At 40.2% G+C, this 23,991-nt stretch overlaps 4 protein-coding genes across 11 annotated transcripts in view; 2 read left to right on the top strand and 2 right to left on the bottom strand.

The window, feature by feature from the left end:
• snx19b (sorting nexin 19b) overlaps positions 1-3,697 on the bottom strand; it is a 45,158-nt gene extending 41,461 nt beyond the window's left edge. For 4 of the 5 annotated variants that reach the window (XR_015859437.1, XM_088380860.1, XM_088380859.1 and 1 more), the window contains exons 1-3: positions 3,552-3,697; positions 2,664-2,899; positions 898-1,092 (exon numbers count right to left, since the gene is read on the bottom strand). Coding sequence is in view for 4 of the 5 variants with exons in the window: in XM_088380860.1 (XP_088236986.1) it covers positions 898-1,092; positions 2,664-2,867 (399 nt within the window). In the remaining variant the exon portion in view is untranslated. The remainder of the gene's footprint in view (positions 1-897; positions 1,093-2,663; positions 2,900-3,551) is intronic. The other variant, XM_088380861.1, reaches the window with a different exon arrangement.
• A 225-nt stretch (positions 3,698-3,922) lies between these two features.
• Positions 3,923-11,967, top strand: il4i1 (interleukin 4 induced 1). 4 transcript variants are annotated; one of them, XM_088380593.1, is made up of 8 exons: positions 3,923-4,046; positions 6,781-6,874; positions 7,052-7,266; positions 7,356-7,468; positions 8,684-8,885; positions 9,341-9,409; positions 9,517-9,653; positions 10,234-11,967. In XM_088380593.1, exons 1-8 carry the CDS (start codon positions 4,020-4,022, stop codon positions 10,997-10,999), a joined length of 1,623 nt encoding a protein of 540 aa, XP_088236719.1. In that variant the 5' UTR covers positions 3,923-4,019; the 3' UTR covers positions 11,000-11,967. The 4 variants fall into 4 exon arrangements, with proteins under 4 accessions (XP_088236719.1, XP_088236721.1, XP_088236720.1 ...); XM_088380595.1 differs by having other exon boundaries at positions 3,941-3,997; XM_088380594.1 differs by lacking the exon at positions 3,923-4,046 and adding an exon at positions 4,056-4,215.
• A 1,865-nt stretch (positions 11,968-13,832) lies between these two features.
• Positions 13,833-14,888, bottom strand: timm8b (translocase of inner mitochondrial membrane 8 homolog B (yeast)). Its single transcript, XM_088380603.1, has 2 exons — positions 14,646-14,888; positions 13,833-14,177 (listed from the first exon to the last, which is right to left on the bottom strand). The coding sequence occupies exons 1-2, from the start codon at positions 14,745-14,747 to the stop codon at positions 14,010-14,012; spliced, it is 270 nt and encodes an 89-aa protein (XP_088236729.1). The 5' UTR covers positions 14,748-14,888; the 3' UTR covers positions 13,833-14,009.
• A 280-nt stretch (positions 14,889-15,168) lies between these two features.
• LOC148394894 (succinate dehydrogenase [ubiquinone] cytochrome b small subunit B, mitochondrial-like) lies at positions 15,169-23,909 on the top strand. Its single transcript, XM_088380602.1, has 4 exons — positions 15,169-15,328; positions 16,220-16,330; positions 17,731-17,881; positions 23,184-23,909. Exons 1-4 carry the CDS (start codon positions 15,208-15,210, stop codon positions 23,347-23,349), a joined length of 549 nt encoding a protein of 182 aa, XP_088236728.1. The 5' UTR covers positions 15,169-15,207; the 3' UTR covers positions 23,350-23,909.
• Positions 23,910-23,991: the final 82 nt, after the last annotated feature.

The following is a 23,991-nucleotide window of genomic DNA, read 5'->3' on the forward strand; positions in this document are numbered from 1 at the left end:
GTCGATTTTTTTTTCATATACCAAGACACACAAAGAGATGGAAATTACGTTCCTACTATCCCTCGGTGAGATAGTACACATATGCATACAAGCAACACAAAATAAACCAAGAAGGCATAAACAATGAATAAATAAGAGTTAAAGTTAAAGTCCCAAAGATCATCGTCACACACACATCTGGGTGTGGTGAAATTTGTCCTCTGCATTTAACCCATCCCCATGTGATTTTGATCCACCCCCTGGGGGAGAGGGGAGCAGTGAGCAGCAGCGGTGCCGCGCTCGGGAATCATTTGGTGATCTAACCCCCCAATTCCAACCCTTAATGCTGAGTGCCAAGCAGGGAGGCAATGGGTCCCATTTTTATAGTCTTTGGTATGACCCGGCCGGGGTTTGAACCCACAACCTTCCAGTCTCAGGGCGGACACTCTACTACTAGGCCACTGAGCTGGTTGGCGTGTGTTGGCTGGTGTTGAATAAATGATAAATAAACAAATAATAATAAAATATAAGGGGAGCAAACAGACAGTGGACTTGGATATGGTGCTTTAAAGTGTTAATTGCTTTATTTGATGTTTTCTCTATTTTTTATGTTTTGAATATGTTCAAGATAAAGATATAAAACCATGTTAAGTGATCAACTATACTAAAAATAACATGGGAAGTGGTCAACTATACTTTTAAGTGATGTCTTAATGATCAAGTAAAAATTTGTGAAAAAAAAACATATAAGTCACTCCTGAGTATAAGTCGCCCCCCCCACCCAAACTATGAAAAAAAACGCGATTTATAGTCCGGAAATTACGGTACGTTTGCACAATATGTACAACATTTTTGCATATAAGCCAAGTATATCCATTACCCAGCTATAGTGACTGTCTCACAAAATACCGATAGTACCTTTCTGTCTAATTGCATTGCACGGATCTTCAGCTCCATGCCCATAGAAATCATAGCCTCTTGAACCTCCTTTTCAAAGCCACTCTCAGAGGAAACAGTCTTGTACCAAGAAGAAACAAAGTCCCTGATAATCTTCCTCACTGAATTGTGGATTTCTTGGTCCAAGAGATGCTCATCCTCCTCAGTGGAAAGAATCTGAAAATGAGCAACAAGTGAGAGAAATTGGAGGTGTAGTATATAAGGCCTTAAGTGTCAAAACAGGTTTGTGTAATATATTTTAAAAAACACAAGATAAAAAAAACTAGATGCACCCCATTTCAAAAAGAATTTTGTTAAACTGAGCTACTGGCTATGTTCAAAACTGACTGATTGCATCAACACATTAAAAGGGAGTCAGCACAAATATGGCACCATTCAAACTGCCTATGATTAACCCCAAATAAAGATCAGATGCCCTAGTATCATTTATTTTTTTCATTTTTGTCATTGGTAGCCATGATCCGTAAAAATTTCCACAGCACAAGAGGTGTGTAATTTTTCAAAGCCATCAGTCTGGTGAAAGCTACAAAACAATTTCCAAGATATTAAATAGTACATTGAACACAATGAAGACAGTCATCAAGTAGAGAAAAAAGGGGCACCAGTGGCATCGCCAAACTTGGTTGCCTTTCTAAAACTGATGGGGGAAAAAAACAAGAAGAAAACTGTTCAGGGAGGATACCAGGAGAACAGCAACAACACTGAAGCAATTGCAGGGATTTCTGGCCATTGAGCACATCCAACAACAATCTTCCTTCACATTCAAATGTGTTTGGACGATTGAGTAGAGTGGCATGAAAGAATCCTTACAGTATCTCACAAAAACAACCAAGCCTGAGTATAAATCACAAAAACGCTGTTAAAATGACCCCCCCCCCCTCCACTTAATGAATGTAGGAGGAAAATGTCTCATTAGTCACGTAAAGCAAACTGAATATTTTGGCCACATTCCAGAAGGTTTGATGCCTTCATAACTGAATTGAATATTAAATATTGACAAAAATAACGTGTTATTTCCATCATATTTATTCATGAAATTTGTACTGGCAAGCGTCGTTGAATTTTAGGGGGCCTGTGACCTGTCAACTGGCCCGGGGTTACCTGACCAGCATTTAAGTGTGCAGAATATTTTAATGCTATCTAGTGGTGAACAAACAGAATGCAAAAACCTAAATTCAAAGCGTGTGCATGACAGTGCCTCAGAGAGCACACTTCACAAGCCTACCACCAGTGTCTTTAGCAGAAGTAAAAGCAAAATGTCATCACATATGTCTTGTGGTATTCCCTCAACTGATGAAGTGCATTGCAACACATGCTGTAATCATTGATCCAGCAAATTTCTGAGTGATTTGTCTCCTTTTGGTATCAGAGAGATGCCAGCAAAACATGTCAGCCTCCTGTGCATGTAAGATAATTATCAATTATTGGCTCTACAATGATATTTTTAAAAAATGTACATAGAACTTTTTTGTTTTGCATATTATTGATTTTAATTGTGGGTTTTTAAAACGAATGAACAGTACAGAATCAAAACATTCTACACACTGTCCATTTAATGTATAACCCTGCTTGTAATGTAAACTCGCTGACAGTTTTGCTTTTTATTAACTTGCATTGGGATTCATCAGAGAAGAGGGCCAATGGGATATATTGCTGTGAGGTCACTTTTAAAACAAATCAAATGTATAACACTTACTTATTTGGAGTATATAAGTGATTATTTTTACCTGTTCCAGAGTGAAAAACCTCTCCAAGTGAATCACGCTGTTGGATTCCAGGATGGCCTGTGAGCCCAGCCAGCCCCCAAGTACCACAAGCAGGCTGGTGAACACGCACAGCAGCCAGATGTTAACAAGCAGATGGAAAAGAACAAGCCAAGCCAACAGTACGCCAAGGCCCAATAAACATCTCTGTCCCAGCACCTCTGCCATACTTAGGAATGCTCGTCAAATATGCATCAGACCTAAAAAACAAGAGGGAGACACTATGAGATGGGTATTGGTCACACACTGAAAAGAAAAAACATTCTACCATCTTATATTGTGTGAGAAAAATAGATATATTTTACAAGTCAAAATCCTAGAATAAATTCACATCTCCTGGTGTCACTTTTTTGTCAACTCCAAGTCCATTTTTCATACAAAGTAAGTTTTTGAAGAACCCATGAACATACACTCCCTCAACCATCCTGCTGAGTTCCACGGCATTACTAGCATGGTTATAGCCATTCCATATTCAAGCGGTTTTGAACATTGAATGCCACAGTTAGCAAAGCGATTGCCCATTTAAGCTTATTCGTTGCTTAAATGAGACTCAATCGCACATGAACACAGACGAGGGTCGTGTTATGCTCATTTTTAACGTTTTAATATTAACATGTAACTAGTCGTTGCAATTGTAGTAGTGTAGCAGGGTAAATATGCGACGCGTTTATCTACACTTGTGATGCTGCACGTTAGATTTGAAAACCGTTATGTATCTAAATGTAATATCCTTTCACGTTAACACTGGCGAAGAAACAAAATGACGAAATATTTGTCAGGGGTCGAAAAATAAACTAACGATAACGTGGTTCCTTCATTGAATTGGTTCAGAACGACATAGATATTGCTTACCTTACAGCATGCTTAGTATACTTAAAACAGAACAACAGTAAAATCCAAACTGTTTCAATCTCAATGAACAAGACCTCTCTTGTGAGCTGTGTACTTCCTGTAGCGTGACGTCATTGCCGGATGAAACGCCCACAAAAAAATATGTTCATTACATTACATTACATTACATTACATTACATTACATTACATTACATACAATAATGTACGACCATTTATGTATGGCAAACGCTGTTTTTATTGTACTGTGTCCTAGATAACTTATGGTGTTTGAATTATTGACGATTTTCGTGTAATAAAGTTTAAATACTTGCAATAAAGTTTCGACTGCCGATTTTCAACCCTATATTCTGCCTGCCCCCTGATCTGTAATTTCTCCTGCTCATCTCCCCCGACGTTACAGTGACGTCAACAGTTTATATTGTGGGGAACGCACACTGCGCAAGCAGGTGGGCTCCATCCGAACGGCTGATGTTGCTCTACTTAACGTTAATGAAAGTATGTACACTAAAACGCCGTTGCAATAAAACGTGGGGTGTCGGAGAGGCTTCTACGGGTGTCGAAAATTACGTCAATCGAAACAAGACTGTATGAAGCAAATGTAACAATCAGTGCACCAAAATTAAATCAAAAGTAAGAGGATTAAGAAAAGAACCAGGAGATGGATGTGAGTGTTTAATATTAGATTAAAGTTGTGCTGCCAGTTTCTTGTATGTTCGCACACCACTAGCTAAACTTAGCACGCCAGACAGTTGTTTTGTACAATCTGTTTAAACAAACAAAGTAATTCTTAGCCACACTGCAAGGTGACACTTTCTCCTCTTAGCAGAATAATACATTTACTGTCAAATGCTACAATTGATGCCAAACTAAATTTTTCTGTCAGCCATCCAAACTGATAATAATTTGTGAAAGGATAAAAATATATATATGTACCTTGTGGAATTTTATTACAGAGGTTAAATGTTACACTATACATATTTTAAGTATACTTAAAATATTAACATGAATATTATTCTGTTCAGATCACAGTTTATACAGGTAAATAGCAAAGGCAGTTGTGCACTTACATGAAACTTACTCTTAACTGTACCAACATTGAAGCAAGCTGACCAAATCTGGTATGTTTTTTTTCACTTTTCGTTGAGTTAGTATCAAGTATCTGTAGAGTGCACAATGCTGATTGAGGTCTACTGATGTGACAGAAATAGCTTTGTTATGCTTTTTTGTAGTATTAAAAGTGCTCATAGTTGTTGAAATATATGATATATTCAATCATTCATTAATACTTGAAGTCATAATGTTAGTAAGAGTGCAGCGGTGTGTAAGGAAGGAGATACATAGGAGGTATAGCATATTGGGTTGATATATTAGTGGGTCGGCGTTAGCATTAGGTTTGCTCTGTTTTATTGTTACTTGGTGTCTATGCCTTTCTTGTCTTGTTATCACCATGGGGTAGTGAGGAACGTAATTTGGATTCCTTTGTATGTCTGGTAAATGTGAAGTAATTGACAAAAAGAGTGACTGACTTTGGTAGCGCAGTGGACCCCAACCTTCTTTTCCCGCCATGGACCGGTTCGCGAGTCTTCGTTGTGCGGCAACCATCCGTTAATTAAGGCACATATGCTCTGCCACAGAATTTGTGTGTGTGTGTGTGTGTCAGTGCGTGTGTGTGTGTGCGTGCGTGCGCGTGTGTGGTGTGGTGTGCGTGCATGCATGCGTATGTCTATACTGCCACTCTGTTTCAAAATATCGTTAAATCACTTCTCCGTTTTTTCCAGGGGGAATTGTAGCATTGACTTTTTTTTTTTTAAATGCAGACCTATCGTACAAGTGCTAATGTTGGGCCCGCTTTACTGCCCCTTTAAGTCATGTGACTCTTCACCGCTGCAAACTAGGTCAAGACATGTAACTAAAGGAGATGAGTATTTTTTGCTTTGTGGAGAAGATGTAATCGAAAGACAACCAATAGATTTTTAGAAGAGTTATCCCCTTCACCTCATCCTCTCATAGTGCCATCGGTAGTCTTTGTGTCCAAGCTTTCCAAGCCCTCAATACCGAGTACACTTCTGCCCCGCACAGTTATGGTCAAAGCAGCTTGACGCAGAAGGCTGCAAATTACTAAAAGTTGCACCCCTTGTACTTATACTTTATTTCACGTCACCTCCCAAGTAGATAGTAGGTTTCCTTGACTTGAAATGAACATCTGCAATTAGTTTTTAGCAAAATGCTGAACTTTTTGAACTAATAGCTATCAGAAAAAGACAAATATTTATACAGCATATAGAGATTATTGAGAAAATGTGAACGCACAGCATACACGTTATACATTAACGAAGGATTTGGCCACTGTCCCACGTGTTCTTTCTTTACTGACAATATTGTAAAATAAAAACCCTCCTTTGACCTCAAACAATGCCGTGTTCAGCACTAGATTCACCTTACATTGCAAGATAGTTTCATAACCGGTTGTGTACAGAAGTACTATATAATCCATTCCACTCCACAAGCATGTAAACCATATAAACTGTCTCTCTAGATTTAATGATGCACAAGCAACCAAGAAGTCCAGGTCTGTAAAATTCAGAACTTCTATTTGTAAGGTATAAATAACCAGATAATATGTGTTTTTATTTAAATGCTTTCAATGGTATTGTTGTATTATAGTTGTATAATGTATGCTTATGCCTTTTGATTCACGCACCAAGGGTAAAAAGGATTTAAATATTTTTTACCCTATACTGAAAATTATTCTGAACGTAAAAGTGAGAGTACTTTTGAATAATACTCAATGAGCAAAGTCAGGTTTTAAAATGAGTGAAGATGGGGGAAATGGGCTGTGCTGACTAGCAGGCTATAACCTCACTAATCTTATTTGTTCAGTGTGGTTGACTCTTGAGCTGGTGTGGGAAAGTCTTTCGCGAAGAACTTTAAAGCCCCAAGGGCTCTCATTAATATACGCAAATTCATACATACCAAACATACAGGTTTGCCAGTTCACCTTGGTTTAGAGTGCAAATGTGTTAAGAGGTACGCTCAGCAAGGACACTTGTATCCTCGGTCATGAATAGGCGGTTGACAACTTATGAGACATTACCTTTGTTAAAGGTAAGTTAAATGCACACTTTGTCTTCATTTGATTTGTGTCTGTAATCCAAGGATATATTTTGAACTTGCCATAATTTCACATTTCTTCATTACCTCATAATCAATTATATGCTTGTCTATATAGGCTTCGTTTTCCTTTCACAAAATCCGCCCAAGAAAGTCCAGGCTGTGGAGTTCCATTGTCAAGATGATAACACACATGTCACTGTACAAATTTTGTAAGTATTAAGCTGTGTATTAAAGTAAAATAGAGCGCTTGAAATAAATTCCATATATATATATATATATATATATATATATATATATATATATATATATATATATTTTTTTATGTGCCTGTATTTATGAGTTCACAATTTGACAACTCAAACTGACTTGTTCTTCGTCTCTGTCAGTTGCTTTAGTTCTATTGGGGGTTGTGGTGTATGTAGTGAGTGGGATCACTGGAGACCCCCTGTATGAATGCCTTCAAGACACAGACTATAGTGAGCTCCTAGATATTGTGGATAAAGGACTACCTGCCACAAAGACACCTCAACACATAGCAATTATTGGTGGGGGCATTGCTGGACTCACCGCAGCCAAATTTTTGGAAGATGCTGGCCATAAGGTAAAGTGACGAAGCTCTCCCTTGTGTAAAAGCACTTTTGCTTTATGTAAATGTGAGAAGGCTGATAATGTGACCCAATCCACGACAAGGTGACCGTAATAGAAGCCAGTCACCGTATTGGAGGACGCATTGAGACATTCAGGAACACAAGAGAAGGCTGGTATGCAGAATTGGGTGCCATGCGGATCCCCAGCTTTCAGAAGTGAGTACTGCACCCTTTGACACTGTTTCATTTTGTTCATTATAAATTTCTGGTTGATTTTTTTTCCATACTTTTACTTTTAGATTTTAAAGTATCACGCTGACTTTTTTTGTGTGAAAAGAAATAATAAATGTTCGATTCTCTTTGGATATTATAGTATACCTGTGATGCTCAAAAGGAAAACATATATATGTTATCTAACAAGAAAAACTGTGTCCAAAGGCATTTTTTGTTACACTGGTTGTATTTAAGCAAGTTTATAATAGCTTACCAAACTTATTTAGCGACATGCTCTGGACGCAGCCTGGAAGAAGGGCGCCGAAGGAAAGCCATGACGCAGGGGCGTTCACAGCTGTCTTTGCTTGGCTGCCTCTCAAGATTTTCTTGGTTAAATTCTGACAACTCTGAGTCATTCTCTCTAATTATCAAGGTTGATACTAATGGAAGGTGAAAAAAATAATTGAATATATCCAACGTCTAGATGTCAAATGAGAAAGCAGGTAGAGCTGACGCGCTCGCTCTTGTAGAAACAGAATCGTGGGTAGTGGGTCGTACGTCTGGCTCAGTCAGGAAATTCTCGGGCCCCTCTTTGTGTACTGTGGGGACCACAGTACTGTGAATTCTCCACAGGTCCGAATGTGAGCGTGAACGTTTACCGGGACCCTCAGAAAAAAATGAAACAAAAGATAGAAGGTGCATTTAGGGCAGTCGTATTATGTCAATGTTTTTTGTTGATGAAAGTGTCACGGATCGGATGGAGCAGGGCAACCAAGTGCAGCTTGGACCAGGGTTTATTGAAGGGAACAACTAACAGACTGGGCAGACTGACGTAATTTACTAACAAAACCAACAACAGAAACTGACCGGAGCCGTGAGACAAACGACAACAACAGTGATCCGACAGGGGAGTGACACGCAGACAGGACTTAAATACGAGACAGGTAACGAGAGGCAGGTGACTGTGATTAGTACACTGATTGTGAGTTGACACAGGAAGTAAGGGGCGAGTACACAGACGGACAGAAACCATGACAACCTACATATAAAACAACCGGGGACGAGTTGTGACAGAAAGACTCATCACGTAGATGAAGAGACCAAAGTTAAAGAATTAAAATTGTAAATGTTGTACTTGAAATCAAGTGCATAACAACTTCTACACCTTCACATTCTATCCTATGTAGAATTTGTTGTAACATGTTCTATTTTTTACAGGATTCTGCTCTCCTTTGCTTCCAAATTGCAAATTCCCTTGAACCATTTTATCCAAGATGACAGGAACACCTACTTTTTACTAAATGGCAAACTTCATAAAAACTTTGCTGTGGCAAACAACAATGATGCGCTTAACTACACACTGACTGAGGGAGAAAGGGGGAAATCAGCTGCGCAGCTCTTCAGTGAGACTCTGTGGAAGGTTTGTTGACAGTCTGGGCCAGGGGCCGGGAACCTTTATGGCGGACAGAGCCATAAATGCCCATTTTTTAAAAATAATTTCCCATGAGAGCCATACCATTTAAAAAAACGATAGGTTAGATACAATTAAATGCATGTATTTTAATGAAGACCAACGGGGTTTTGAGTGTACTAATGTATTCTTTTTTAATAACGTTTTTAACGTCGCCAAAAGAGCCATATCTGGCTCGCAAGCCATAGATTTCCAACCCCTGGTCTGGGCTCTCTGAGTCAATCATCAATTTTCTGTGGCGCTAATCCTATGCATGAAGCCTACCCAAACTGACTGACTAGTCACCAGTCCATCACAGGGCTGATAACGTGAAACAGCCAACCCTGAACATTCCTGCTATCATTTTTTTTCCATTTTCACAATGAGCATGAGTTCTCATACTAAATATTTAAATCTTTGCACAGGTGAGAGATGATCTTCAGACAAATGGCTGCAGTGCAACCCTAGCAAAATATGATTCCTACACAGTCAAAGTAAGGATTATTTACACCATATCAACTAGATTAATCTAGGTCGATTGTGACCAAAGAAAGATTAGAATTAATTTAAATAATTATTATCATTTTTTGTTTGGCAATAGGAATACTTGGTGAAAGAGGGCAATCTGAGTCGTGGTGCGTTGCGGATGATTGGAGACATCTTGAATGAAAACAGCCTCTTTTACACTTCCATGAAAGAGATGTTGTACATGCAGTCCGACATCAATGACAACACTGAGTAAGAAAATATTTAGATAAATAATAAGTAATATTTTATGTGGAGATGTTTTATATTTTCAATACAGACTGCAGTATATTCTATATTATACAATAAAATAGTGACATAGGATTTGATTGAATTGGTGAATGGCTAGATTTATAATCACAGGCCAAAAAAAACAATGTGTGGTCAAATGGTATTACATTAATTGTGAAGAGATTCTTGCACTATCTCAAGGTTATTAAAAGTGAACACAATTTGCGATTTTGATACTTTGGCAAGTAACATGGAATCGCTACACCTAATTTGTTTTCATGGGCCACAGAAAATGATTTGGGGGGGGCCGGATCTGACCCCAAGGCCTTGAGTTTGACACTCATGATCTGCAATGTTTTGTTTGTTTCTTTTTAGAGTTGCACAGGATATATGTCACATAAATGATGTAAAACATTTTTAAATGGTTTATCTTGTTCTATTTTGTATTACCACAAAAGCCTGTCATATGAACAGGGGTGTGTAGACTTTTTATACCCGCTGTAGCTCATGTGCTCATACAGAAACAAGTAATGAATCATTTAAAACTCTGGATGCTTCCCAGGTACTTTGAAGTGACCGATGGTTTTGATCACCTCACAACGGCTTTGTACAGGATGTTAAACGCCACAACCATCCTAAGCGCCAAAGTGAAACTCATCAACCAATCAGGAGGCAGAAACGTGACAGTGTCGTACCAAGATCTCCGTAATCCAGGCTCCCTGACCAACCTGACGGTCGACCAGGCCCTGGTTACAGCCACAGCCAAGGCTACTCTCTTCATTGACTTCCAGCCAGCACTTTCTAGTGACAAGATGGAAGCCCTGCGCTCAGTTCACTACATGAGCGCCACCAAAGTGATACTCAGCTTCAGGGAGCGCTTTTGGGAGAAAGAGGGCATCAGGGGAGGGAAGAGCATCACAGACCGACCGTCTCGCTTCATTTATTACCCCAGCCACGGTTTCCCAGGAACAGATGCGGGGGCCCTGCTGGCATCTTACACTTGCTCTGATGATTCCACCCTCTTTCAAGGCGTGAGCGAAGATGAGCTAAAAGCTGTAATCCTTGATGACTTGGTTAAAATCCATGGTGCAGACATCAGGTCTCTTTTTACTGGTGGACTGGTGAAGAAGTGGGACTTGGACCCCTATAGTCTGGGAGCATTTGCCCTTTTCACACCCTACCAGGGCCGCTATGCCAGAGACCTATTCCAAAGTGAGGGACGAGTGCACTTTGCAGGGGAACACACAGCTTTACCTCATGGCTGGATAGAAACTTCTATGAAATCTGCTCTTAGAGCAGCTAAAAATATTAATAGCCTCACAATTTAACCCTCGTTAATTGGGGAAGGGGTATTTAAAATCCAATCAGATGTGTTTTATAGATACATAAAGTTGTATTTAAATTATTTGTATTCAAATATATCAGTAATCACTTTACAATGGCTGTTTGCTCTAACTTTCTAATTCAGAAGTTTGAGAATTCATACACCAGAAATATTATACAATCAATTGTTAAACATGTTCCAGATGGTGGTGATTTTAGCTTATAGCAGGGATTATAATATGAAACACTTTATGATATCTAAGATTACATAAATTACAATGTGATATTCATCACGAGTATGTTAGTGACATTGATTTGACTTTACAATGCAGTTCACAAGACTGACATTGACTAGACACGTACGATCTCACGTTAATTGAAGGCTTGTCCTTGCGCTTCGGTGTAAACATGAGTCATTTGTAACTTGACCATGCATATTACGTTTACGTGTGTTCTTATAGCAAACATTTACAACAGTTACACTGTACCTTAAAGGTTTCCAGATTTACAAAGGTAAGATTTGTATTTAACAATTTAGTGTGTGTTTTCTGTAGTAAATCAAAGTTTACGTTGAGGCCGCGAGTTATGTTGAGCAGAATCTTCTGCACTCTCTAATATAACATTAGATGCTAGAGCTGTATAAAAAGGTTCTCCCGATGAAAACAAAATAATACATTTTGTCAGTTACATCAGGGTTATGTGTCAAAAACAACAATTACACTTTAGCTTCAGTTTGCAGTAGTGCAAGAGATAAACTGAATTATTTGAGATGTGTTTCTAATACTTTTATTTCCTTATCATAAATTGACAATCGAAACTGCAACAATGCAATGTAGTTCTGCACCACCTTGTTACTATAGATGCCTTCTAAATGCAGTTCTAATGTTCTGTGGACATGCTAATGTTTTGTTTGATATGATAATGTATGTTCTTACATACTTCATTTTTGTTGTGGGAACTATTGGTTGTCAACTTTTCGAAAAGATGATGTTCAGTAAAAAAAAGCAGCTGCAATAATATTATCTTCTTTTACTTTCGGCTTTTGCCCTCAGGGGTTGCCACAGTGAACAATCTGTTACCATCTCACCCTATCCTGTGACTCCTCTTCTCTCACCCTAACTAACTTCATGTCCTCTTTCACTCCATCCATAAACCTCCTCTTTGGTCTTCCTCTTGACCTCCTGCCTGGTGGTTCCATCTTCAGCATCCTTCTACCAATATATTCACTATCTCTCCTCTGAACATGTCCGAACCATCGCAGTCTGGCCTCTCTGGCTTTATCTTTGAAACACCTAACATGCGCCGTCCCTCTGATGTACTCGTTCCTGATCTTGTCCAACCGCATAACTCCCAAAGAGAACCTCAGCATCTTCCTCTCTGCCACCTCCAGCTCTGTCTTCTGTCTTTTCCCCAGTACCACTGTCTCGAAACCATATAGCATCGCTGCTCTCACAACTATCTTGTACACCTTTCCCTTCATTTTTGCTGATACTCTTCAATCACACACCACCCCTGACACTTTTCTCCACCCATTCCACCCTGCTTGGATGCGCTTCTTCACCTCTTTTCCACACTCTCGGCCACTATGGACTGTTGACCCTAAGTACTTAAAATCCTTCACCTTCTAGATCTCTACTCCCTGTAGCCTCACCATTCCACTTAGCTCCCTCTCATTCACACATATGTATTCTGTCTTCTTTCGGCTAATCTTCATTCCTCTCCTTTCCAGGACATTGTGATCTCCAATAATTTACTAAACTATGATATACTGCAGGGGTGGCCAACCAGTCCGAGACTAAGAGCCCCTCCTCCTTTGCGGGATTTCACCTCATGCGCGTTTGACGAAAATACCATATTGAACTCAAGCGAAGCGAACACACACACAAAAAAAAAAACCACCAATGTTGATATGAACGTAAAGGAGCCGCATGAAACCAGGCAAGGAGCCGCATGCGGCTCGCGAGCCACGGGTTGGCCACCCCTGATATACTGCATTATTTATTCATAAGCAGGTGCCTTTGAACTGTTGAGGGAATTATACCCCAAAGCACATTCATTGAAGTTCTGTAGATCTGGATTCAAAAAATGTCAGATTTAGCTGAAGTTCATATACTACGTCATAAACAATGATCAGTTTAAATAAGTAACTATTAAGTATTCATAAGTATGCATTTACACTCGGCACATGTGTAAACATTAGACACCAGCAAGACAAACATGTTCAATAGGCAAGATGTTTTGAAAATGAATGTGTTATACTGGAGCATGGAAATGTGGAAAGAGAGCTTTGGCATGGATAATGACAACATAGCAAAAAACATTAACCAGGATTAATATTGTATTGAGTTCATCGTCGGACAAGACAGTTCACCATGACCTAGGAGATGAAGAAATGAGACGGTTTACACAAATTGGCGCCAGCAAAAGTACAAGCGCTGCTAAAGATTGGACAAGAGGTAGCAGGCCATCTGGGTGAGGGGAGAACTAGACTTTAAAATATCCAAAAAAGGACAAGACTAATCGTCTCCACCTCTCGTTACAAAACCAAGTGAAGTGCATAAAAATGTGTGAGTTGTTTTATGGGGCGCTGTCCTTCCATGTCTTGGGGGAGAAGGCCTGGCGCCGAACAGTCTTTTTCCTGAAAGCAGACTTAATGTAATTTAACTAATCTGGTGAGTCTAATTTATGTGGATATCTTTGCCCTTAGAAGACAAACGAACATGCGTTAAAGAAGTTGGACACAGGTAATTAGTAATGGTTGATGCAAGCCGTTAGGCCCTTGTCTCTTACATGTTAAAATTTTCCAACAGTTCTACTTATAAATGAATCCTGGCAAGATTTACTCTCTTATAGTTACTGTTTAATGTTCATATTCAATGACCACTCCATTCAAACATGAAACGCTCACAAACATGCCTGACAGCAGCTCAGACACGTCACTCTTTGCATCCTAACATGTTAGCAATACAAAACATAAGCAAATAGAGCCCAACAAAGGTGTTTGCAGTCCATCATTCAATGAGTGCCTTTCTGCACCATTTGAGTGAAGCGGTTGGTGATGGTCAAGGTGGTGTCGATAAATCGCTCCACACAGCTCACAAGGCAAGTCTCTGTCCGGTAGTCTAATTTGGTTCCAGGGCTATCCACACACTTGTCCCAGCACACATCTGTGAAGTTGTGCACCTGAAACAGGCAGAAATTATGGAAATGTAAATTCGTAACATGACAAAAAAACAGACGCACGTATTTTCTTTTACAACTAAGTAGTATTAAGCATGTGTGTAACTGTGACTTGCGTGTCAATATTTTCAAATTGGACTGGTATGGAGGAGCATCTTTTCAGTACAATTTACAGTGTATACACAATAACCTGAGTTACAATGTATTCAAAAATATTTTTCCTTATACAGCAGTTTACCAAAACACAGTTCATAAGTACATGAAATATTACTGCAAAGATGTACGCAATGCCCTTTCTAAAATAGTGATCGTCCTAAAAGTACTTTATTACAGTGACACCAGATGGACTGGGCTAAGTGTTGCAACAAATTTGTCGCTTGATTTGCACGGTTCCAACCGCCTTGTCAAAGATCTCCATGTGGTATTCATGTTCATAGGGCTGCAGTGTTGGGTCCACGTTGGAATACAAACCTGGGCCTGGAACTGAGCCTTCTGCTGTTCGATGGCGATCAACCGCTGAAGCTCTGTCGCTTCCGCTTTCTCCGATGCACTGAGATTGTCAAAACCGTCCATTGCGGTTCTAAAACTGATCTCAAATAGAGAGCAGTGCTTTTAAGTATAAACGGTTCCGAGTTACCATCGGTAAAGTGACCTTCTAACTGGTTGCGCATGCGCGCGATCGCGACTTCAATTTTACGCGGACGACGACGGACATACAAGTTATGGGATGCGTCACTTTACATCACTCGTGCCTCTCCGTCTCGTTTGTAAATCAGCTCCTCTCTGATGACGAATGGCAAATTATCAAAGCGCGTTAAATGTTTCAAGAGGAAACCATGTTGAAAAGCAACGTGATGTTGAATTGTTGTAGAATACAATTTTCGGGAAGCACAATTAACTAATAAATAATTCATGGTTAGTTATTAAATAAATAAATGTATTTTGGATCATATTTATGATTAGCTTTCAAAATTTGCTTTGATTAACGTTTAGTAGGCATAAATTTAGGCAAGGTCTATCTCAACTCACGTAAATGATCTTTGTATTAGGATGCCTCAACAACAACTTCCGGGTAGATTGTGATGACCTTGCTGGGTTGATCATCATGGCGGCCATCATTCGGTTAAGTTCTGTTTGTCGCAGAGGAGTTCATCGTAAGAATACGAGCCTATTTTGCAATGTTTTGCCTGTTTTGAATTTGTGCGCGCATTAGGCAAACCTTTCAACAGCTATGCTGTTTAATAGTTGCCGTGTCGGATGGCTCTAATGTGTTGAAACATGCTACCTAGAAATCAGTGACGCCGTACTCAAGTTCATGACTTTAGTGAAGCAAGCTTTTCCCATGTCATTTGAATTACCCCCAAAGGCATTTTATATCGCCGTATAGGAAGTTAACAACATTAACAGTAATCAACTATTATACGTGATCCACGAATAGAGAAATATTGCGTTTCTGGAAGGCTGTCAGGAATCACAGGATAAATCATAGGTCCTGTTCAATATGTTAAGATTCATTTTTCATCCCGGCACAGATTACCGTTCTCTGAAAGGGTTTTTTGTTGAGTGTTACGAAGACATGCACTGTGTAAACTAGAAGACTATGATTCACACTTTTGGAGCAATAATTGATGATTCTGTACTACATGTATCTAAATAAGTAGTATTTTTTTCGTGTGGCAAAGTAAGCAAGGTCAATGTATTCTCAGCAAATTAATTGCAATCCCCTTGGCCAATGTTCAACTGTTGGCTGGCAATGCTCATTTAAGTTTTCATCTGACTAGTTTAAAATCCTCCTCATTCAGATACAAGCATACAATTGCGTTAGAAAATCATTGCATGCCTTTGCGATATCCATATTGCATATGCCACTATCATGATATTGTGTGTTTTTTTTTAATATATATTAGGAAGTGATAATCGAGTTAATCTCTGTGACTGAATATGTTTGTGTTCACTTTTTAAAACAGTTGTCTTATTAATGATCTGTTTTAATACTGTGTTACATGCGTTATTATGTTTTGTTTTGTTTTTTTCTTTCCTCCCAGCTCTGATCTACCAAAGCACCTTGCTGGCAAGGCCGTTGGTGGTACCACACAAACATCAGGAGCAGAATTATCTGCTCACTGCAAGGATTCATGCATCTCAAACCTTAAATGGTCAGTATACAAGTGCTGTTTGTTCAGTGGAATCTTGACGTACGACTAGTAGTGGGGGAGGGGTTGTTCATTAACCCAGTTCATGGTTAAGTTGTAAAAATTATTGTTTTATTGCTTTTTTAATGGCTTAAAAGTCTGTTTATTACAATATGTTTTATTGTTTTACTGTTTTATTCGTGGCGGCTCGGTGGCGCACTGGGTAGCACATCCGCCTCACAGTTAGGAGGGTGCGGGTTCGATTCCACCTCCGACCCTCCCCGTGTGGAGTTTGCATGTTCTCCCCGGGCCCGCGTGGGTTTTCTCCGGGCACTCCGGTTTCCTCCCACATTCCAAAAACATGCTTGGTAGGCCGATTGGAGACTCCAAATTGTCCCTAGGTGTGAGTGTGAGTGCGATTGGTTGTCTGTCTCTGTGTGCCCTGCGATTGCCTGGCAACCAGTTCAGGGTGTCCCCCGCCTACTGCCCGATGACGGCTGGGATAGGCTCCAGCACGCCCGCGACCCCCGTGGGGACTAAGCGGTTCAGAAAATGGATGGGATGGATGGATGTTTTATTGGTGTGAAGCAGTGTTGTTCAACAGCAAACTCTGATTCATCAGACCACAACAAGTGTTTGTTCAAGTGTGACATTTCATAATATAGCTGGGCTTAGAGTTTTTTTTTTTCTACATAATATTCTTTTGTCAGGCAACCACTTCTCGTCTTTTTGACAATTTTGGATGGCCATCACATTTTTGGTAATGTTACTGTTGTGCCTCACTGTATTTTATCCACTCGATGTGTTACTCTTATATTACTGTGTTCTATAGTCCATTGGAATTTTTTATGCCCTTCTCCTGACTTCTCCTAATTTTGAACAATTAGATCCATCTGTTATGGCTTTGGCTGTAAGATCTAAGACTTCAAAAAATGTGAGGAAAAGACATCCGAACTTTATTTGGAGGCACTTGAAGAGGTGGTAGACATCTGCTGACTCCCGTTTAACATAACGTTTCCATGGTATTGTAAACACAGCCGCATTTGTAGTTAGTAGAGGGTATGCACATTTGTGCAACCACATTATCTCGTTTTTTTTTTTTATTCGTACCTCCCTACTCAAAGATTTCTAAAAAATTGACTTTGGCTTTCTCTTTCTTTAAAAGCAAAAAAAAAATCAAATAAAACCATCCAAATATGGCAATAACTGAATGTGCAGCATTTTCACGCTGCACCCTGTTCGTGACTTTAACATGTCATACTAAGGGATCATTGTAAATTGAGCTTTTTACAATTTTCTAGTGTTAGAAACATATCTTGCTTCACTTCAACCCACCCATGATTCTATGTGGCTGTGTGAAGTCATCCATGTTGTCCTGTGTAAATGAGTGTATTTGAATTGCGCTTGTTTCTTCTATTTTAAAGCGAGCGCCGACTCCAAAGCTGCCTCTCTGCACTGGACAGCTGAGCGAGTGCTGAGCATCCTGTTGCTGGCCATGGGGCCTGTTGCCTATTTTCACCCTGGCTCTGCTATTGACTACTCACTGGCTGCTGCACTCACCCTTCATGGACACTGGTAAGATGCAAGGAGCGGAACAAATTGGGAGTGGGAATCAAATATTAACCCACAGTGACACAATCGATTCTAACACACATTGATAAATGACATAATGGACTACAAACTACATTTCAGTACTAGAAAAGCATCTCAACCCCACCTTTAAAAAAAAAAAAAAAAGAAAGAAACAATACCACATAGTTTTGATAGTAGTACAAACCGGATTCGGTTCAAGTTGGGAAATTGTGTAAAATGTAAATAAAAACAAAATTCAACATATTCAATTGAATACACCAATAAACTTAATTGGTTTTTTGCCAAATAATAACTTAGAATTTCATGGCTGCAACACATCCAGTAGAAGTTGGGAAAGGTGGCAAAAAATACTGAGAAAGCTGAGAAAGGGTCATCAGACACCTATTTGGAACATCCCACATGTGATCAGGCTAATTGGGAACAGGTGGGTACCATGATTGGGTGTAAAAGGAGCCTCCCCAAACATGCTCAGTCATCCACAAGCAAGGATGGGGCGAAGTTCACCACTTTGTCCACAACTGCGTGAGAAAATAGTTGAACGGTTTGAGAACAACATTTCTCAAAGCAACATTGCAAGGAGTTTAGGGATTTCAACATCTACGGTCCATAATATCATCAAAAGGTTCAGAGAATCTGGTGAAATCATGGCACGTAAGCGCCACGTCCGGAAACCAAGACTGAATGACTGTGACCTTCGATCCCTCAGACGGCACTGCCTTAAAAACCAACATGAGTGTGTAAAGGATATCACCAAATGGGCTCAGGAAAACTTTAGAAAACCACTGTCAGTAAATACAGTTCGTCACTACATCAGTAAGTGCGGGTTAAAACTCTACCATGCAAAGCAAAAGCCGTTTATGAACAACATCCAGAAACGCCGCCGGGTTCTCTGGGCCCGAGCTCATGTAAAATGGACTGATGCACAATGAGAAAGTGTTTTGTGGTCTGATGAGTCCACTTTTCAAATTGTTTTGGGAAACACTGGACGTTGTGTCCTCCGGACCAAAGAGAAAGCGGACCATCCGGACTGTTATCAATGCAAAGTTCAAAAGCCAGCATCTGTGATGGTATGGGGGTGCATTAGTTCCCATGGCATGGGTGACTTACATTTCTGTGAATGCAACATAAATGCTGAAAAGTACATACAGATTTTGGAGCAACATATGCTGCCTTCCAAGCGACGTCTTTTCAAAGTCAAAGTCTCCTTTATTGTCAATTCCTCCGCATGTCAAGACACACAAAGAGATCGAAATTACGTTTCTCACTATCCCAGGGTGACAAGACAGAGTTCACAACGCACATACAAGTAAACAACACAGGAAAAATAAAACAAGAAGATGAACATATAAGAGTGATAGCACGCTAGCCGCTCCCGATGCACAGCAGAGTCCGGAAAGATGACAGTCAACCAGGCCACTGCGAACACGAGCACACAGCAGGCACGCACTGTCCGGTTCGTGGATCCTATCAGGCGAACGCAACCCATCTTGTCGTCCCGCGAACGAACGTACGCCAGGAGAATGGAAGGCACGGCTGGGCGAGCTGGGTTGGCCGCAAGCCTGGCCCGACGTCTTCGCGCTGGCCCCTCTTCCGCTGCCTCGCAGACCCGCTGCCGACGCATCCCAACAATGCTCCAGGACGGAGCAGTCCGAGCTCACGACGCAGTCCAACCGGGGGAGGAAGAGCAGGCCAGTCCGGCTTATTTCCGCTGCTTATTTCAGCAAGATAATGCCAAGCCACATTCTGCACGTGTTACAACAGCGTGGCTTCAAAGTAAAAGAGTCAAGGTTATCCCCTGGCCCGCTTGCAGTCCAGACCTGTCTCCCATTGAAAATGTGTGGCGCATTATGAAGCGTAAAATACGACAGGGAAGACCCTGGGACTGTTGAACAACTGAAGCGGTTCATCACACAAGAATGGGAACGAATTCCACATGAGAAGCTAAGAGAATTAGTCTCCTCTCTTCCAAAAACGTTTATTGAGTGTTATTAAAAGGAAAGGTGAAACATGCCCTTTCTCAACTTCTACTGCACGTGTTGCAGCCATGAAATTCTAATTCTAATTATTATTTGAAAAATAAAATAAAGTTTATGCGTTTGAGCATTACCGTAATTGCCGGACTATAAGCCGCGACTTTTTTCCAAAATTTTGGACCCTGCGGCTTATAGTCAGGTGCGGCTTATATAAGATTTTTTTCGTGATTTTTGTGATGACTTGATCACTTTTACTCTTAACACTATTATATACAGTAAAAGCTACAAAACAAACTGACAAATAACTCGTTTTCAAATCAGACGAGTAAAAACTGGTCAAATATTTCTAAAAAAAGCTATTATTAAAAGTGAAGACAATTTGCAATTCTAGTAATGACACACGAATTTGATGCACAATTTGTCTTCGCGGGCCACATAGAATGATGTGGTGGGCCGTATCTGGCCCCCGGGCCTTGAGTTTGACACCTGTGCTCTAAACCCTTTCTCTTACTCTGCCATATCACTCAGAGATTACACAAAGCAGTGGCGCTGTTTGGACAATCTGCATTGTAATTGTACTAAGTTCATCTTGTTTTTCCTTTTTTTAATCACTTCACTGGTTTCTTTTAAATCAAACAAGTTGTTTGATAATAACTTGTTTGATATAAAAGAAACCAGTGAAGTAATCTGCATTGTATTAAAACCCAATCAATCAGCATTTAAATTCAATTCTTCTGACATTTTGCTCACCAAAAACAGGTTGTAATGAATGTGAACTTTTAATGCATTTTATTCAGAAGGTTACTTTGAACCTTAAACGGCGGCGCGGCGTACTTATGGATTTTTACGGCCTCCGGCCTCCAGGAGGCGCTCTAGCAAGAAGCAAGAACGAGACAGGCGAAGAAGAGATAATGCGCCGAAGAAGACGTGCTAGTTTTTGTTTACATTTCGCGCATCACGCGATCAAGACGGACATTACTGAAAGGAAGCCTTTATACACAAACCGTCATCATGGGGGACAAAATAAATGCATATGATGCAGCTTTTAAGCCAAAGGGAGTCGATGTTGATGACATTATCTTGTGTCTACTCTGGAGCGTACTTATGGATTTTTACGGCCTCCGCTCTTCAGGGGGCACTCTAGCAGGAAGCAAGAGTGAGACAGACGAAGAAGAGATAATGCGCCGAAGAAGACGTGATCGTCTCGCGCATCACGCACACACCCACGTTAACACAAAGACAGGAAGCTTTTATACATAAACCGTCATTATGGGGGATAAAATAAATGAATATGATGCCGCTTTTAAGCTATACGTGTCGCTCGCTAGTTTAATATAATGTAGCACTTCGTGCATGAATAAGATTAGCATGAACAGAACCTCTTCACACTCGAAGAAATGCATAAAACCGACGACGAAAGAGACTGAGAAAGTGTGAGGCGAAGGATATCTAACGCCATTCCAATCGGACACTAAGGAGGAAGACTTGGTTTCAGTGCACAGGAGGAAGATGAAGACGGCTCTTTTTGTACTTTTACTGGTATGTTTTTTTTAACCAGCCCTGTTCGTGCTGTGCTACCGTGTTGCTGCTGTGTAACCGCCGCCATTACCGCCGCGTCTCAGTGACTTTGCTGTGTTAATTCCGTGTTGTTGTGGTATTACTGCCGCGTCGCAGGCAGTGTTTGGAAAGAAATGTTAAGGTATGTTATTAAAGCTTTAAAAAAACTTTCTGTGTCCAGTCTTTCTTTGCTAATAACTCGCGTGCACACTTCCGCGTTGCTGCGGTACTACTGCTGCGTCACAGGCAATGTTTAGAAAGACATGTTCAAGTATGTTATTAAAACGTTAAAAAGGCTTTCTATGTACTGTCTTTCTTTGTAAATAACTCGTGTGCAAGTGCGGCTTATAGTCCGGTGCGGCTTATGTAAGAAAAAAAATGAAATATCCCTTAATTTTAGCTAGTGCGGCTTATAATCCGGTGCGGCTTATAGTCCGGCAATTACGGTAAATAGGGTTATCTTTGTAGTGTATTCAATTGAATATAGGTTGAAAAGGATTTTCAAATCATTGTATTTTGTTTTTATTTACATTTTACACAATTTCCCACCTTCAACCGAATCCAGTTTGTACTTTAAAAGCAGCCGCAGTGCTCTGTGGGCAGTGTTTTTCTGATGGCAGACGAGGGAACACATCCAATATGGCTGAACACCTGTCTGAATGGCATCCTCAATTTTACCGAAAATTCAAAGCTCGACAAGTTAAAATTTGACACGTTTGACTGACCTTCGACTATACTAAGTGAACTGAGTCTGATTTAATTTTTGACAAACTTGTTCTTGGCTGGTTGTATTTAATGAGCCATTAAAAATTGCAAATACAGTGTACAATCCCCCAAATACGGAACTGGGGGTTGGATAACGACTCCCAATGCCAACATCAACAACAAAGGCATTTGACAATAAGACTATGTTTTGGACTAAACCGTCATCTGACTGTCGGCAAGAAAGTGGGCCAGGATCATGTTTCAGTATGCTTGGCAAGGCTCCGGACAATGTCTGCCTTTTGCAAGTCAAACAGAGTGATGAGTGATGCAACCTTGGGCCTTGCTCAGGTCTGTTCAGCAAACATTTACTCGTCAAACCGGGAAAAGGAAGAAATTGAAAAAGGCCAGACAGTTACAGCACCGCTGTCAGCAGAAATCGGTCAAGTCCTGATTAGTTGCAGCTCGTTGCAGACCCGTGAAGATGCTTTGAGCTTAGTGTCTGAGCAATGTGCTGCTCCATCAGTTAGAGCAACCACTAGACAGCCTGGCAGGCGCAAGCCACAAATCCCAATCATGAGTGGTGATAAATCCTTCTAAGCCAAGGCCTTCAGGCCAGGTGGGTATCTTAGAAGGCCGGGTTGCGTCCTCTTTGACCGTAACCAGTGAGACAAATATCCTCATGTCATTTGCTGGCGGCAGCAGTGCCATGAGGTGTAACATGACGGCGAGAAATTTTCTTGCGTGTAATCTGTGCCTGATCGGATTAGAAAGCTTCAAGCTCTAGAGAATGTCGGCAATGAGTGAACCCATGGAGGTCACCAACTTGGAGGGCAAAGGTGTCAAATTGATAGTTTAGGGTTTTTTTTTTCTCCATTGTATAAGGCTGACATTGTGACAGACTGTAACATAACATTTTAAGTAATCCAATGGGAGGTTTGGGGCCAGATATTATAATTGTCAAACATGAATGAGAGGATAAGCGCTTCAGAAGATAAATGAATGAAGGAATGAGTTATTAACTCCCACGTTTCACATTTTTTTCCTGTTAGGGGTCTCGGGCAGGTGTTGACAGATTACGTTCATGGTGACACCAAGATCAAAATAGCCAATGCGGGTCTCTTTCTCCTGTCCACGGTCACATTCGCCGGCCTTTGCTACTTCAACTACAACGACGTGGGCATCTGCAAAGCCATCACCCTGCTTTGGAGCAAATGATCATGGATATGGACTGGGGAGCTCAGATGAATGACCCAAATATGTTTCATGTCAATTATTATAAATATACAGCTTTGACAATATTTCCGGCAATTTACATGTGTGAAACTGTACTTCATATAAATCTTTTTTTTTTTTCAACTGAATTACTGGTTGTTAAATTTCTTACCTGCAAGGAACATGTAATGAAGTTGGGCAATTTTTAGTCTGTACTGCCATATCATATTTTCGTGAATCATAGCTCACAAAGTTTCATATTTTTACACAAAACATCTGTCACATCGTACAGACCAGAATAGTCTTATTTGACATATAATTTATTTTTTCCACAAGAGGATTCTGTATTCCGTGTACATACCTTTTGATCTTTAATCCATCTGATACGTGCTATGTTGTTATATTTTAATGTTGAATTTGAGATGCTTCATATTGGTCAAAAGTTTATTGCCACCCTCTTCCAACAAAAAAATATGTACTTGTTCCTGTCCTTTACACTAAGTCTCCCAGCTTTGCCGTAAAAAACACTTCAAAATAAAAATTTAAGCATTTCACTTACATCACTCATGCATGACAATTCCATTTATTTTATGGCCTTTGCGTTGAACCCAGACCAAGCCCTCTGCTTGTCTTGAGCTATTTGTC

Source organism: Syngnathus floridae, chromosome 7 (assembly GCF_059516105.1).
Source record: "Syngnathus floridae isolate MCC-2025c chromosome 7, RoL_Sflo_1.0, whole genome shotgun sequence".
NCBI classification, from domain to species: Eukaryota; Metazoa; Chordata; class Actinopteri; order Syngnathiformes; family Syngnathidae; genus Syngnathus; species Syngnathus floridae.